This window comes from Furipterus horrens, unplaced genomic scaffold (genome assembly GCF_987537825.1).
Source record: "Furipterus horrens unplaced genomic scaffold, mFurHor1.1.pri manual_scaffold_15, whole genome shotgun sequence".
Classification (NCBI taxonomy): domain Eukaryota; kingdom Metazoa; phylum Chordata; class Mammalia; order Chiroptera; family Furipteridae; genus Furipterus; species Furipterus horrens.
The window spans coordinates 22,544,779-22,562,287 of record NW_028327185.1 but is presented as its reverse complement, the minus strand read 5'-3'; the positions used below and the strand labels follow the sequence as shown (position 1 = coordinate 22,562,287).

At 44.7% G+C, this 17,509-nt stretch overlaps 1 protein-coding gene across 1 annotated transcript in view; it reads left to right on the top strand.

The window, feature by feature from the left end:
- The first annotated feature begins 1,197 nt into the window (after positions 1-1,197).
- ERO1B (endoplasmic reticulum oxidoreductase 1 beta) overlaps positions 1,198-17,509 on the top strand; it is a 42,655-nt gene continuing 26,343 nt past the window's right edge. Inside the window, exons 1-3 of the mRNA XM_090263394.1 lie at positions 1,198-1,390; positions 8,548-8,667; positions 14,782-14,865. Coding sequence (XP_090119520.1) covers positions 1,292-1,390; positions 8,548-8,667; positions 14,782-14,865 — 303 coding nt within the window. The 5' untranslated portion in view covers positions 1,198-1,291. The remainder of the gene's footprint in view (positions 1,391-8,547; positions 8,668-14,781; positions 14,866-17,509) is intronic.

Sequence of the window (17,509 nt, the reverse complement as noted above, 5' to 3'; positions counted from 1 at the left end):
GGGAGATTATCCTGAATTCTTTGGGTGGACCCTGTGTAATCACAAGGATCTTTATAAGAGGGAGGCAGTCGATTCAGGTTCAGAAAGAGAAGGCATGTGGCAGTGGGAGCAGAGGGAGTGAAGATGTGACGGCGTGATGCTGGTCCTAGCTAAGGAGGGCAGGTGGCCTCTGGAAGCTGGAAGAGTCTCCAGGAAATATATTGCCTCGTAAAGCATCCAGAAGGAAGGCAGCACTGCTGATCTAATTTGGACTTCTGACCTCCAGAAATGTAAGATAATAAATTTGTTTTAAGCCACTAAATTTGTGGTAATTTGTTATAGAAGCTATGGGTACCTTATACACACTAAATGTAATGTATTTCTAGTACTCTAGAGGTCGAGGCTATCATTGAGTGAACACTTCTGTACTCTCATGTTGTCCTGGAACAAATTTTGAGGGCGACATCATCATATTCACATATGGACTTGTCTAGAATCACATAAGCTAGAATGTTACAGGTGGGATCTGAACACTGTCTATATCACAAGCTTTTCTGTGCGTTTTCCCCATTCCCATATTTCATTATGAACTTTTGAGTGTGTTCCCACTCTCCAACTTGCATTGTTAAGAATGGGAGTGCGAGAGGCAGAGGATGACAGCACATCTGGGACTATCAAATGGAAAAGAGGCAGAAGCCATGGTGGCTCACTAGGCCCCGCAGCCGATGAGGCCACAGGTCACTGGAGAGTGACAGAGAAAGGGCCTCAGGTTCAAAGCCGAAGATGCTAACATGTGCGTACTGGCCGAACCTGGGGCTCGAGGCAGTGCATGGTCAGGGTCTACGACACAGGAGCCGGACCACGTTTCCAGGACAACCGCGGGCGGAGGGGCCTCCCTCCTAAAACCCGGGCCTGCGCCTCCAGTGTTTTGGGGCCCACGTGGTCCCGCCTCATTGGCAGCCATGGAGCCCGAGCCCGGGAGGCGGAACGGCCTTGGCATTGGCACGGTCGGGTTCTTCCGCCGCGGCCCCGCCTTCTGTATGGACCACAATTCCCACAAGGCTCCGCGCTCGGGGCAGGGCCGGTCGCGGGGGCGGGGCCGGTATAGGGGCGGGGCCTGTAGGGGGCGGGGCCGTGGGGATGTGGTGGGGGCGCTGGGCTCTCCGCCTCACTGGCAGCTGCGGGGTTCGCAGACCTCTGACCCCGGACTCTCGCCGCCGCCGGCAGCAGCTCCTTTGGGTCGTTGTCAGTGGAGCCCACGGTTTCCCGGCCTTTCGGGGCCCTGCCGGCCGCGGTGCAGGGAGCGGGCAGCATGAGCCGGGGGGCCCGGAGGGCCGGCGCGGTGCGGGGAGCGGCCGCGGTGCGGCTGCTGGTCACCCTGAGCCTCCTGCCGGGCGTCGTCGAGGCCCAGGTGAGCCGGCGGTGGTGGGGAGGCCAGGCGGCCTGAGGGCAGCGGGCGACCTGACAGGCGTCCAGGAAGCGTCGGCGAGCCGCCGCTGCGCGGGGTGGCGACACTCGGGGTGACGGCAGGGAAAGAGGAAGAGGGTGCGGGCCCGGAGGTGTGCGTTCGAGCGGAGTTGTTGAGCCGCTGGAGTGCGGCGGGAGGGGCGAGAGGGAAACCCCCCCCGGCTGAAACGCCCCTCTCGCCCTTGGAGAGTTGCGGGGACTATAAGACAGACCCATGGCCTGCGGGAACCGAGCAGACCGGGAGGGGACGGGATGGGACTTCGCTTCCTGAACTAGAGGGTCTCTTGGCTGTCGCCCCCCTCTCCGAAGCGCTGTGTCTTTACCAAGTTGTGCGGTCTGCCTGGTGGCGTCCAGGTGCACCCACGTGCGAGCCTGGGTCAGGGTCTGGGTCTGGGTCGGCCTGTGGTCTCAGCAGCGCGCTGATGGCCCGAGGGCAGAGTCGGGGCTTTCCTTGCGGAGCTTCTGTTACACAAATGCTGGAAATCGGAGGGTTAGTGACCAGATCTTTGCCCTTAAGAGGCATGTTTGCTTGGGGTTACACAGTCGAGTTTGGTTAGACTGCTGCCAGGTGCTGCTGGTTGCACCTGCAGCGAAGTGGCAAAGCTGCTGGGAGAGGAACAAGGTGGCTCAGATGGCCCGATAACCAGGGAGACGTGATTTGAAGCAATTAATGTTCGTGGCTAAGAAAAACCGCAGGTGGTTATGAGTGTAACCGTGTAAACATGTTTTTCTGACTTTATTTAGACGCTTTTTTCATGGCCTTGGATGCTCTGCACTAAATCCCAGAATGCCTGCATATTCTACTTGTGTTCATGTTTGAATATTTTTTAATGCCTGATTTGATAAAAGTAAAAGGGACAAACTTGGTTTTGGGGAGCATTTTAAAAATGCAGATTCTCTGGCCCCACTGCCATATGCCCTGATTTAGTGGCTCTGGATGTGACCCTAGGATTCAGCATTTTAAACAAGCCTTGCAAGTAACTGTAGTACAGTTTTCCCTCAAACTACCTTTTCAACCCCACAGGGAAAATACTGAAATATAAATAGTGGAAATCTAGACATACCTACCGGACTTACGAAAAGCAAACTCTGGCAAAATTACTTTCTAGTTACTAATTAGATGTTTGTTTTTGAATGGAATTTACATTTAGATATTTTTTTAACATGAGATTTTCTCATTGTGCGTCTCTTTTTCGTTTCTCCACCTACCAATAATTATGTACATTAATGCTTCATAATTGCATCTGTCCGTTCATTTTTATTATATACAAGTAAACATATGTAACTTTCATTTCATTTCATTCACCCAATGAAATTAAAGATTTGTGCATATTCAAAGTGGCATTGTGCCAAACAATCCTCAAAAGTGAATGTTTGGTTTTTGTTTCTGGTGGTACTTCTTAATAGAGCATTTGATCATATTTTAGAGAGTACTTTAATCTGTAACAAGTTTCAGTATACATTCTCTCCTTTTTTATTTGATACGTCTCAAACTGGGCTCATGAGGTAACTGAAGTTCAAAGAGCTCGCATGACAACGTATCACACTTGTTAAGTCAGTGAACAAGGGGATAAGGGGACATGGAGCCCCAGTGGGCCCCATTCTGATCTGCACAGTACACCCCAGTGTGCTTGCTGCTTTGGTGTAGAAATAAAGCACAGGGAGACCCAGGAAAATGAAAAAGGGGGACTGAGAGTTCTTTCACTCCTCCATATGCTAACTCGTAGCAAAACAGTAAAGCATAAAGGGAAGTGCGGATTTTTTTTTTTTTTGAAAAATACTTTTATTCACAAGAAGTCACTGAGATGAATATATTGAATATATCTCCTTGCAATAAAAGCATAACATTATTTTTGAGCACACAGATAATAGGGATTTGTATATTTCAACCCCATTTCCTTATAAATGAAATGCAAATGTGTTTTGTAGTGTGACGAAGCGCTAGGAAGTCAAGACAGTGCATACAGGTGATATGACAAGTTAGCCTTCCTGTAAAGAAGTAGTTTCGGTCAGATATATTTTAAGATCTTTCTACATGCATTTCTGAGGTGGCATGAAATCCAGAAATACACAGAGCACCCCCCTCCCACACACACACACACCAGAAGGAGAGCCATACATAACCTTGGGACTTGAACTGCCATTCTGGTCCATTACCCTGGGGATTTTCCTAAATCCCCAAGACCTCGAGCTTCTGCTTCAACAGTTGCATAAGGTGGGATGGACAAGACATAAAGCCATGTCTATTCAGGGAGAGGAAACTAAAAGGAGACCTCACCCTAAAGCTTGGACTCCAAAGGGCTACATCCTCAATATAAGGGTGCATGAGAGGTGAATCCCACTGTGAGTAAGGGGAAAGGAAAGGAACTACTTGGAGAGGGGGAAAACTTCCCTGAGAATTTGTAACCAGGAGCCTTATACAGATTTGCAGGCCAAATTCAAGCCACCGGTGCAGGGAAGGGGTTCGAATAGGAAACTTAATTTATAGCAGTCCCAGGTTGGTATGCCCCAGCTTACTGGTAAAAGCAAATATCCATCCTCTCTGGAGGAGTTTATTTTCAACCCAAGCCCCAAAGAATTATTGAAGGTAAAATGCCGGGAAAAATAGCAGCTAACAGTCAAAAATCACAAAACACACAGGCACCGTGAATGAGGTATTAGAACTGTAGACTGTAAAAGTAAACCCGTAATGACCTAGGTTCTGAAAATATAAGATATAATTAAAAATTGTTTAATGTGTGTAAATAAAAAGAGACTTGAAAGTGTGAAAAGAGAACAAGAGACCAAATTAAAGAATTACCAAGGAGATAACAACAATGGAATAGTTGTAGAAATGAAACAAAAAACTCAATGGATGGATTAAATAGCTGAGCATTTCTAGCAGAAGACATGATTATTGAACTAGACAACATTTTATGTCTGTTCCTGCTACTTAGTCCTCCCTTTCATCCTCACTCTTAGCTTCGTACATCACTAACAGAATCGGAGTGACAGAGTAACCCACGTCTGCATCTGCCCGCCTCTGTGCCCACCCGGTTTGACTTCTATTGATCACCATAGGTCACAGTTCATACTCACAGGCCAATCTTCCTTTCCCATTTCGGGGACCTGGCTCAAGCAAATCTTCCCCTTTCTCTCCTGGATCATTAATTTTTTCTCCTCTGACCATTAACTGTCATCATAAAACATGCTGTTAATTCTCCTACTTCTAAGTTCTCTCGATCCATCCATCTCTTCTGACTCTGCTCCATTTTTCTGTTCCCCTCTGTAGAAAAAGCTCAAAAGAGTTACTTTTGTCTCTTCTGTTCTGGCCCTCTCTTCTGCCCATTCCACTCAGACTGTTGCCCCTACTGCTCCCCAAAGCTGCTCTTGTCAAGGTCACAGGCAGGGCCTCCTGGAGCCAGTAGTCTCACACCTTTGCTTTATGTATTGGCAGCATATTTTCGCAGCTCACCTCTCACTACCCCTGAAATTCTTTGTTCTTTTGGTTTCCAAGATACTATTCTGACTTTCCTCCCATCTTGCAATCCGGTCTTTCTCATTATCCTTTGCCTGTTCCTCTCCTGCCCTTGACCACTAACCCTTTGAACCTTGTGGTTCAGACCGTGTACTCTTTCCTGTCTCTATCCTGGGTGTCTCATTTAGTCTCTTGGCTTTAAATACCACCTCTGTGATTGACTCTCAGAACCTCCAGATTAGGAGTCTCAGCTCTAGATCTGAATATCCAACTACCTTTCAATATCTCCACTTGGATGATTACTGGGTATCTTAAACTTGATGTACCAGGAACCAGATTCCTGATCTTTTCCCTAAAATCTGCTCCTCCCAGTCTTCTCCCCACTAAACATGCCCTTGGTCCTCAAACAAGACAAGTGTGTTCTTGCCTGGAGGCATAGATGCCTAGCACACTCTTCTCATGTGTTCACTGGCTCGCTTAGGTTTCTGCTAACATGTCATACTTGTCCCCTTATCTGAATTGTTACCTTCCTTGATCATACAAAATTAAAGAGAAACCCTCCACTCACCTTGTACTTCATGTTTCTTTTACTGTCTGCTTAAGCTCTCTAGTGGCTTCCTGTCTCACTCAATGTGTGTAATACAATACGTATTAGGTCCTTGTCACCTGTTCCTGGCACAGAGCTCCTAAAACCCTAGGAATTTCCTGAGCACTAGGGGTGCCTTTTGTTATCCATAATAAGCCCCTTCTACTCAGTTAATGCTAATACTGTGACTTAGGTGGGGAACACCTGGGTAGTCTCAGGATGGGACTGGTCACTGAAAAGACCAAGTGACTAAAGGACTGGAACTTTTAACCCTGCCCACTGACTCACAGGATGGGGAGGGGGTGCAGGAGATGGAGCTCTGTAAAAGCTCTTAAAAACACGAGTAAAAAACAGGAGACTCCTGTTTAAGGACAGTATCTTTTTTTTTTTTTAAGATTTTTATTTATTTACTTTTAGAGAAAGGGGAAGGGAGGGAGAAAGGGGAGAAGCATCAATATGTGAGTGATACATCGATCAGTTGCCTCCTGCATACTCCGAATTGGGGGCCAGGCTTGCCACCCAGGCATGTGCCCTGAGTGGGAATCGAACCGGTGACCTTTCAGTTTGCAGGACAGTGCTCAATCCACAGAGCCGCACCAGCCAGGGCAAAAACACGAGTTTCTGATGAGCTTCCAGGTTGGTGAATACAGACTTGGTGAGAGGGTGGCTCAGAGACACGGAAGCTGCGCCTTGCCATGCACACCTCTTCCATTTGACTGTTCCTGAGTTGTGCTCCTTACAATAAACCAGTAAACATTAGTGAAGTGTTTTCCTGAATTCTGTAGACCATTCGAGCAAATTATCAAACCTGTGAAGGGAGTCACAGGAAACCCGGGTTATAGCCCTCAAGTGTGGGTGGCCTGGGATTTGGGACTGGCCTTTGAGTTGGAGGAAGTCCTGCGTGGCTGACCCCTTTGTCTGTGGGCTTTGCTCAAACCCCAGATGGTATTGTTAGCGGCAGAACAGTGCCGGAATGGCCCTGGTGATTAGACCTTGGTTCAGCAGCCTTGGTACCTGAGTTCTAGCTAAGGAAGAATTCAGAACCAAGACTCACATATAAGTAAAAGTTTATTTAGAAAGTCACAGGGGTAGAAGTGAGCCAGCTGGGCTGCATGGGCTCAGGAAACACGTTCCAGAGGCAAAGAAGGGCCCTCGGAGTTTAGGAGAGAGAAAAACGCAGAGACCACGATTAGGGGGTGAGGGGGGAAAGGCACAGGCATGGGAGCCAAACTGGGTCCTGAGGGTTTTTATCTCCCTTCTAAAGGTGGGGGTCTCAGGGGAGGTCGCAGGGGAGGCTCTCAATGGAATATTCATCAGCTTTCCAGGTGTGTCCTTTCAGGGTCGTGGTCTCTACTGATTGGCTGGCACCCGGGCAGGGGTCATTAGTCATCGCAGCTGGTCCAGAGGTCAGCCATGGCATCATCCTGCCTGGCCTGGCTGCTTTTCTGGGGATGGAGCTGAAGCGCAACTGAGGCCTCAATGTCATCTCTAGTTGGACCAAAGCTCAGACCTAAGGCTTTTGTTACTAAGGTTATTAGATGTGGACCAGAGCATTGAGGGCTTAATGCTTAAGGGAGTGGTCGTGCAAGGGCTTGTATGGGAGTCGAATGAGGCTTTTCTCCAGCCCCCTTGTTCCTCCTCTAAGGGGGTATCTACTGGATAACTAGGGAGGAAAGGTCAGGGGAGGGACCAAACTGCATGACCAGCAATATGAGCGGTCAGGGGGTCCAAACCATGTGACTAGAGATATTCTGGGGGAGGAGAGGTCTCCCTAGGGCTGAGGCCCCACCCTACAATTGTCTGTTGCTAGGCACAGCCCTGATGACCTTCTGTACCTGGCCTGTCGCTCCTACTTTGCTCCTGCCAAACTACTACAGTACCAGAGTTGCGTTGGGCACCCAGTTAGTGTTGGGTAGTTGGTTGGTGTGTGGAAACACTGGTCTTAGTAAAAGGCAAAATCTTATAATGGTCTGATTCTTTTTTCACCTACTACATACTCCTCCTTTTTGTTCCTCAAAAACAGTGGGCCAGCTTACTGCCTCAGAACCTTTACATTGGTATTCCCGTTGTACTTGTCTCAGTGGTGTGTGTACGCATGAGTTCCGTACACTTATCACAGGTAGTCCGTGTGTCCACCACCACAGGGCTGGTAATGAACAACTTCGTCACACGGAGCCCCCCTGCCCTGTCCCCTCTCCAGCTCCATCCCCTACTTCAGTCCCTAAGCTCTGCCAGCAAGTAATCTGTGCTCCTTTCTAGAATTTTTCATTTCAAAAATGATATATAAATGAAACCATACAGTATGAAACCTTTGGGATCTGCATTTTTCACTCAGCGTAACTCCCTGAAGATTTGTCTAAGCCGTGAATGCCAGTGAGTCCCATTTTAAAATTTCAGCTGAAGAATGTTCTATGGAATTTTTGGACTCCGAACTCGCTTTGTAAATACCAGTTTTTTTTTTTTCAGCAGTGTATACTTTGATTAGTGAATAAGAGCATATGTTGAAGTGCAATAACTTGGATCTAAGTCTCATTCCTACTTTGGAAAAATTATTTTAACCTTACAAAACCTTAATTTCCTTATGTGTAAAATAGGGATTAACCTTAGTCATTGGGTATTTAGAGAACGAGATAGCATATATAATGAGTTTAGCACCATGCCTATCACAGAAGTGTTCCCTAAATGGCGGTCTAAAAGAAAGACAGGGTTACCGCAGCAACGCTATTCAGTCTGTGACTCCCAGGGTAGTTTTGGAAGAAGTTGCTTTAGCATTCCAATGGGTACTTGGATTTAATATATGTTTAGGCAAAGGAAAAAACATTCAATATCTTTCTTTTTGACCACTAAACAAAGATGTTTAGTTCTTCAAAATGGGTATATCTAATCATTCAGTTGTTTTTTATTGAGTTGACCATAGTAGAAAGTAAGTGACTACTTTGTTATGTATCTTAATTACCTAATTTGAATGTGTAAATTATCCTTGTATGTAATAGTGTAGATTTGTTCAGGTTCAAACATCATTTACATATATCACATTTTATATATATATTTTTTCTAGGTCATCGGAGTCCTGGATGATTGCTTGTGTGATATTGATAGCATTGATAACTTTAACACCTTCAAAATCTTCCCCAAAATAAAAAAATTGCAAGAGCGAGACTACTTCCGTTATTACAAGGTATGTTTATAATTCTTTATTCTGTTGGTACCAAAGATTTTTATATAACTGTCTACAGATGTGACTTTCATTACCCGTTTGGAAACACATTTTTGACTCGTCTCAGCACTCTGTGTATTGGGTTGGCCGAAAAGTCCATATGGTTTTTTCCATAAAATAAGACACATTTTTCATTTTCACCAAAAACTTTATTGACTTGGATATTATGTTGGCTATCTCCCACATGGTATAATGTTGCTTGTTCTCAATTAATGTCTTGATTTGATCGTTATCAATTTCAACTGTTCTACCTGACCATGGAGCATTGTCCAGAGAGAAATCTCCAGCATAAAACCTCACAAACCACTTTTGACACAATTGATCAGTCAGAGCACCTTCTCCATACATTACACAAATCTCTTTTTGTGTTTAGTTGTATTTTTACCTTTCTTAAAAGAGTAAAGCCTAATATGCCAAAAATGTTGTGTATTTTCTTCCATATGCAATATTAAAATGACTACACAAAAATTAGTCAGCTTTGGTAAGTTTTTGTTTTAAACGCACACCAGTATGACAGCTATCACAATATAATCTAGCAAAATTGTTTTGAATGAAGTTAAAGACAAATGAGCGCTACTAGAGACATCTTATAGAAAACAAAAACAAAAAACGTTTTTGCCAACTCAATATATCTTAAAAATTAGGGAATGACCCTGGCTGGTGTGGCTCAGTGGATTGAGCGCCAGCTGACCTGTGAACCAAAAGGGTGGCCAGTTCGATTCCCAATCTGGGCACAGGCCTGGGTTGCAGGCCAGGCTCCCAGCTGGGGGCGTGCAAGAGGCAACCACACATTGATGTTTCTCTCCTTCTCTTTCTCCCCCTCTTCCCTTTTCTCTAAAAATAAAATAAATAAAATCTTTTTAAAAATTAGGGAACACATCCCTTTTTCTCTGTCAGCATCAACAATAGTCCAAAAAAGGTGAAAGTTTCTCCTCTATACACTGTTCTTTAGGAATGCAGATTCCACAGACATTCCCAAGAGTAATGGATGCTTAAAGAAACTATTGAGTGTCTAGTGTTCTGGGCGTTTAACGTACAAATAAGGTAGTTTAGAATAGCTTTTTCTAATTCTCACCCTAAAGACATAAATCTGTCTACATTTGTAGCTGCTTTCTCCTGTTTCCTTTCTACTATTAGGTTTAACCACATGGAATTTCTGCTGTTAGAGATCACACTGGTGATTGCAGTAGATCACAATGGTTGACTATTGCCAATATCATATGGTTCAGTCCAGTGCAGCGGAGGAAGTGTCCCTTCTATGGAAGGTCACCCGTTCACAGACCATCCAGACCGCATATCTGTGCCGTCTGTCATCACCCTGGCTCATTCACTCCTCTCTTTTGGGGTTGTACCTTCTCTTTCTGTGTCCCCACAGGCTTGGTCAATAGTAGGCACTCACATATTTGACTAAACGAATGAAGATCTCATTTAATATTTATCCTGGGCACTGTCAGGTCGGTATAAGCTACATTTCACAAATGAAACAATGCTTTCAGTACTCTAGGTAGAAGTTTTGTTTAAAAAAGTTGTGGAGGAGCTCACGAAATTGAACGATAAGCTGAAGCGGCATACTTCAGAAAAGAGAAATGAGGGCAGGAACTAATAACCATTCTCTTTGTGGTGCCGCCAGAATTTTGGATCAAATTCACCATTTCCCCATATTTTTGCAGCACTGTATATGACAGATTCCTGGGAGAAAAGGTCTAATTGGTCTAGGTAGGGTCATGTGACCCCTTCACCGAAAGAGGGAAAGACACCTTGGTTAACCGTCCTGTTTGCATAAATATAAAGGAAGTAATTGTTTCTGAGAGGGAAATTAGAGGATGTTGCAGAAGAAGGAAGAAAGAAAGTTGGACAGGCAAAAATTATTGTGCAACGTGGTCTGTAGCTAGCCAGCATACAGTTTATCCTTCTGTGTGAAATGTTCAAAGTGTTCTTACCCACATAATGAAATTCCTCCCTCTGTAGACAGAATGTACTCGTATCCTCTCCCCAAGGAGAAGAATGCTGTGATCTATCTGGTTAATGTATCTAGCTCCCGGTCTGGGACATTTGGGTGATATCTACTTCTAGTTCTGTCAGCCTATGAATTAAAGAAAAAGGAAATTTAGCCAGTATACTCTGTGTATCATAGTGGCAGAAAAGGAAAGCTGAGAGAAGAAATGAATTTAAACACATTTGCATCTTACGCCAGAAGGACATATAGGTAGAAACAACGGAGTGCCTCTATCAGCTGGTCAGTTGGCTGTTGTCGCTGGTGGATATTATCCTGTCTTGTACTATCCATTCCGTCCTTTTACTCACCCAGTCAGTATTCACTGGGTGATTTAGCAGGCTGTATTCTGGGTGCTGTGGGTCCAGTCCTGAATAACACAAAGACTCTGACCTTGTGCAGCTTTTATTCTGATTAGGGAGACAAACAACAAGTAAACAGTAAAATACACCTTTATGTTGTTGTAAGATAAATGCCATGGAGAAAATTAAGCAGAGCAGAAGGTAGAGAGCGGTGGGGCTGGGAATGTCGGCAGCCCTCGGTGAAAGAAGGCGGCCGGGAAAGGAAGGTCTTCACGCCTTGCCGTGTGAGCAGAGAGCGTCCACGTGTGAGAGAGGAAGCCATGGCAGGGCCTGGGGAAAGCACTCCGGGGAAGGGACGAGGGCTGCAGGTAGGAAGGGTGACGGCGGATAGGAGGGCTAGTGTTTGGGGACTAAGGCGACGCCAGGGTAGCTGGAGGGGAGTGAGGGAGACAGAGTGGAAGAGGTAGGTGGCGGCCGGAGGGGGCCTTACTAAACACAGGGGGACGCTGGGTGTTTTCTAGGTGTGACAGGAGCTCCTGGAGGGCGCTGTACCGAGCAAACTGACTGTAGCCGTGTGAGACAGGAAATGCGGAAACCATGTGGGGGGCTGTTGCATCCGTCAGGTGGAAGAGGCTGTGAACGTGGGTAGGGTAGTAGAGTTGGAAGAGAAGAAGAGTGATCAACTTAATGTCATGTAGGAAAGGCAACACCGGCGAGCCGTAGGGACTGGATGTGAGGCGTGAGGTTGGAAGTGAAATCAGACCCAATGCCTGAGTTTTGAGCATATTACCGAAAAATATGTCATGTCCAAGTGGGTTTCATTCCAAGAGTGCAAGGATGAGGCTTTTAGGTTTTCAACACACATTGCTGATTTTTAGAAAATTTCGTAAGTTAAGAATGATGGGTACTTCCTTAACATGGTAATTTCAGTCCTAACATCAGCATTGCCAGCATCTTGCTTATGGGGAGACGCTAAAGGATCTTCACTTAGATCAGGAGCTGAGAAGAAGGTACTCACACTCTCAACTGTTGGAGGCATTAGCCTGTATAGCCAAACAAGAAAAAGCTACTGGAGACAGAAATTTTTAAAGAATAAGTAAAACTGTCTCCACTTACAAATGGCAAAAGTACATATATCTCGAACAGTCAAAGGAAATAATAAAATGAATACAAACAATAAAAAATGCATAGCAGGCTATAAACTTAATAAACAAAAATCAGTATTTTCAAAATCACAAACAATAACAAGTTAGAAAATGTACTAGAAGAGAAATCCCCATTTACATTAGCAATGAATAAAGATAAAGTACATAGGAATAAATGCGTGAAGAAATGTGCAAAACCTGAGGTAAGACAGCTCCAAAGCACTCCTGCAAGACACAAAAGAGGCTGACCAAACGGACAGGTGTCATAAAGATGTTAATTCTCCCCCTAGTTAATATATAAATGTAATGTGATCTATTAAAAATATCAATTTGTTTTTTTCCGGAGCTGGACAAGTTGTCACAGGTTAAGCCCCATGGGAAGCCGATTCCGAGGCAGCTGTTAGTGTGTGAGAGGTTAATTAGGGACTGCTCTTGGAACCAACAAGTTAGGGAAGGACGGGGGCAGGGAGAAGTAATGCTGCAGGCAGCTTCCGTGGACCCGTCTGTGACCTTTGGAGAGTTCTTAAGACAGAGTAACCCTCTGGAGCTGTCCCCGCCTGAGGGAGGATCTGAGCCTTTATTTTTATATTTATTTTTTTATCCTCACCTGAGGACACTTTTTTATTGCACTTTTAGAGAGAGAGAAACATCAATGCCAGAGAGAAACATCCATTGGTTACCTCCCATATGGGCCTGGACTGGGGATCAAACCTGCAACCTCACCATGAGCCCTGACTGAAAATTGAACCCGCTATCTTTTGGTTGGGAGATAATGCCCCAACCAACTGAGCCACACCGGGCAGGGCATGGGTCTGGGTCTCTGTGTCCCCACACCAGTCACTAATGAAGGCCATCCCAGGAAGGGGTGGGCTGGCCTTGGGCGAGGTGGCTGTGTTCATGGAGGCTGGCTGCCTGCAGCAGTCCTGAGGGTGATCTGAGCAGCACGTTACAGTGTCTTCCATGGTCCTCCTTGCGCTACATATTCTTATCTATTGCTGCATTAAAAATGAGCCTGAAATTTAGCAACAGCAAACAGCAAACCGAGGAGGTGGCATTTGAGGAAGACCTAAAGGGAGTGAAAAAGCAAGCCATCTGGAGCGAGAGCTTTTGGGCAGGGGGAGCAGCAGGAGCAAAGGCCCTGAGGCCACCGGGTGCCTCCGCTTTGAGGAACACAAGGATGCCAGTGAGCAGGGCAGCGTGCAGGCGAGCAGACCGTGCAGGGCCCTCTCGGCCAGTACAGGAACTTGGATTTTGACCTGACCTGGTTTTCAGAGGTGTTGTATGTGGGGTGAGAAAGGGAAGAGATAAGGGTGATGCCAAGATTTTAGCCTGAGGAACTGGAATACTGGCTGTTTACTGGGATGGCAAGAATTGCTAGCGGGAAGAGCAATGATTTGGACGTGTTAGTAAGTCTGTCAGTAAGTCTGCGGTGCCTGTGAATGTACTGTGGGGAGCAGAATGAGATGAAGGGAGTGAGCTGTGGAACCATCTGGAGGAACAGGGCAGCCTCTGCTGGCCCTGGGACAGAAGGGAGCACCATGGTGGCTGCCCAGCAGGAAGGCTGGTGTGGCTGGAGGCAGGTGGCAGGGGACGAGGGAGGCCAGGGACAGAGGGCCCGGCGAGCTGGCTGCAGACTCTGGGAAGCCACAGGAAGGTTTCGCTATCCCCTGGACAATGGTTTAAGGAGGTAATTATGGCTGCTGTGCAAGAATCGAAGGTGTGCAAGCAGAGAGGCTTGCGGCGTCTGCGCAGGAGATGGGCGGTGAGAAGTGGGCACCGGACTGTGAAGGGGATGGAGAAGGGAGGAGACAGGAATTGGAAACTGTGGTCTTTGATTTGGGCAATCCATCCGCAAATCCGATTGAATCACTGTATTCCCGTCGCGTTTAGAATATGACAGTTCCAAGTTTTTACAGAGGTTAAAATGCCATACCCAACCGGTCCCATGCCGGCCCGCCTGCCCTCACTTCCTGCCACTGTCCCCCTCCCCCACCAAAAGTCAGTGAATTGGCCGTTTTCCGTTCTCAGAAGCATCTGAGTTCTGTCATCTTAGCCAAACATGTTGTTCCTCCAACGTCCATCTGTCCTGAAATGTTACCTTCTCTGAGGCCTCCAGCCGCCAGCCCCAGCGTTTTCCATCAGAAGAGTCTAGATTTTCCTCACCACAGTTTGTTATTAAAGAAACATACAAATATATATAATGTTGTTCCCTCCAGCAGATGGTGAGTTTTCAGGGGGGCGTGGGGGGGTCTGCCTTTCCCCCTAGAGCCTCCCGACCCTGACACACTGTGGTGCTTGAACACACCTGTTAGGTGATGAGGGCGTTAGAGACCCTGGAAGACTTTGAGGTGCGGAGTCCAAAATGCTTCCCAGTTCTTCAGATGGGCTGTGCACTGATTTGACTGTTTTTGAAGTGTTAGAGGACTAATGTCGTATCATTTATTCTTAAAAATTAATGTTACATCTGGGTGTCTAGAGACAGCAGCCATTTAAACTCTGAACTGTACAGGTGCTTGGGACAGGAAGCGTCTCCTCACTCCTCACCATGTCCCTGGTGCCCAGCATGGTGACACTGGAGAGAGACTGCAGAACCGCGACACACGTGTACTCACGTTACCTTGTTCTTTCTCTCAAGGTTAATCTGAAGCGACCGTGTCCTTTCTGGGCAGAAGATGGCCACTGTTCAATAAAAGACTGTCACGTGGAGCCTTGTCCAGAGGTAACACACTTATTAAAACCAGAGGCCTGTGCTTCGGTGGGATCTACAGCTGCTGACTTACTCATTCCTGCTTCTTGAATTTGTGTCTTGTTTCAGAGGCAAAAAAAAAAAAAAAAGAAAGAAAGAAAAAATAAAAGCCACTGAACCTTAAATTTAAAATTTAGAGTGAGAGTTAAAGCGCATAAAGTGGGAAAGTTTCAGGCTTGGAATGGGGTCTCCAATTGGTCTTCTTACAATGGAAAAAAGGCCACACTTACAAGTAATGGAATGCTACGTTTTAGGTTTTGGTTTTTCACATCTAGCATGGTTAATTGTATTCTTTTTCATCAGTAATTAGTTATTAGCTATATTTTTATTTTACTTTTTGCTTTTCTTACCTAACCAGTTAGTCCAGTTTGTTGTCCTTAAAAATGTGAAAAAAACATCTGAACAAATGTCCTTCCTAATGGGAAAATTTTCAAAAATATATTATCTTCACTTTTTAAGTTTTTAGTTTGAAATAATTTCAGACCTAAAGAAAAGTTTCAGGAACGGTACAAACAATTTCCATATACTTTTTAACCAGATTCCCTAAATGTTAATGTTTATCACATTTGCTTCATTACTCTCTCTCTCTCTGTATATATTTTTAAATATTATATTCTGAACCATTTAGGCATAAGTTACCACCATGATCCTTTACTCCTAAGTATTTCAGTGTGTGTTTCCTGAAAAACAAGATTATTCCCTTACCTAACCACAGCATAATTAACAAAATCAGGAAATTAGTGTTAATATAATCCTGATTTCTACTCTATAGGCCTTCATCATATATTGCCAACTGACTTACTAATGTGCTTTATTGGAAAAAGTTTCTGATCCTAAAGCATATGGAGCATTTGAATACCATGTCTCTTCTTGCCTTCTTTTAATCTGGAATAGTCCCTCAGGAGTTCTTCACCTTTCCATGTCTTTTCCCTCCTTTCCTCCCTCCCAGTATGTCAGGTGTTTTGTAAAACACCCCTTATCCTGGGTTTTTCTAATATTTTCTGATTATTGGACTCGGGCCATGAACTTTTGGTGGGTGTACTGTCGAAGTGATGATGGTGCTTCTCAGCCTGCCGTATTAGGAGCACAGGCTGGCCCATTCATCCCTGGGTAAGGCCGTGTTTGCCAGATTTCTTCACTATAAAGTAGCAAACATCTTTGAGACTATGAACATTCCTATTTTCCCTCATACATTTACAAGTATAGCTTTAGCATTTATTGATGATTCCTACCTAAAATAATTATTTATATAGTATTTGCCAAATAGTGATTCTCTGATTCCATTTCTTCTATATTTCTTAGTTGGTATTCTACCATAGCAAGAGATTTTTCTGGTCTTCCATTTATTTATTTATTTATTTTTTATATGCTTGTGTCAGTATGAACTTGAATTATTATTTAATATTTTATTATTTTTAATAACAGCTTTATTGAGACATATCTCATGTACCATAAAGTTCACTCTTTCTAAAACATACAATTCAGTGGTTTATGGTATAGTCACAGAATTGTGCAGCCATCAGCATCGTCTATAAACATTCTTACCACCCCCAAAAGAAACCCCAGCTTATTAGCAGCCACTCATCCGTTCACTGTCCCTCTTCCTGCTGGAAAGCACTAATCCACTTTCCGTCTCTATGCTTATTATGGATGTTTCATGTACGTAAGGTCCTACGATGCGTGGTCTTTTGTGGCTGGCCTTTTTTGCTTAGCATAACATTTTCAAGGCTTATCCACACTGTAGCGTGTACCAGAGCGTCCTCGCTGTTGCCGAATGATGCTCTGTTGTATGGACACGCCTTCTCTTGTTTATTCGTCAGCTGATGGGTGTTTGGGTTGTGTCTTTCTGGTTGCTGGGAATAATGCTGCTGTGAACGTTCAGATCCAGGTTTTTCTGTGGACATACATTTTCAGTTCTCTCGAGTGCACACCCTGCAGTGGAATTGCTGGATCATATTGTAACTTGAACTGTTTGAGGAACTGCCAACTATTTCCAACGTGGCTGCACCATCTTACATTCCCACCAGCAATGTGTGATGGTTCCAATTTCTGTACATACTTGTCAACATTGGTTATCGTCTGTCTTTTATTTTAGCCATCCTTGTGAATGGTGTCTCATTTCGGTTTTGATTTGCGTTTCCCTGATGGCCAGTAATGTTAAGCATCTTTTCAGGTACTTATTGGCCATTTGTATATCTTCTTCAGAGAAATGTCTGTCTACTTAAACCTTTGCTCATTTTTAAATTGAGTTAACTTTTTATTGCTGAATTGTAAGAGTTATTTGGCGTGGTACAGTATGTATTTCTAAATTGTTTTACATTAAAATATTTATTGTCTAGAGTGGATTAGCCTCTTTAGTCTTAAGTTTTTAATGAGAATAAATTAAAATGTTTATTTGTATATAAATCTTGGACACAAGATATATAACACTCATATGTATTTAAAAATTCCTGTCTATTCCTTTTCTAATACCATTCCCACCTCTTTTTCCCCAGAGATAAAAATAGTCCCTCATATTGGTTCTTTTAAGTGATGTGATAATATTTGTATTTCTCGCTCTTTGGGGAAAATTTAATCGGCATTTCATATTGAACTCAAACTTGTCAGACTACACAGT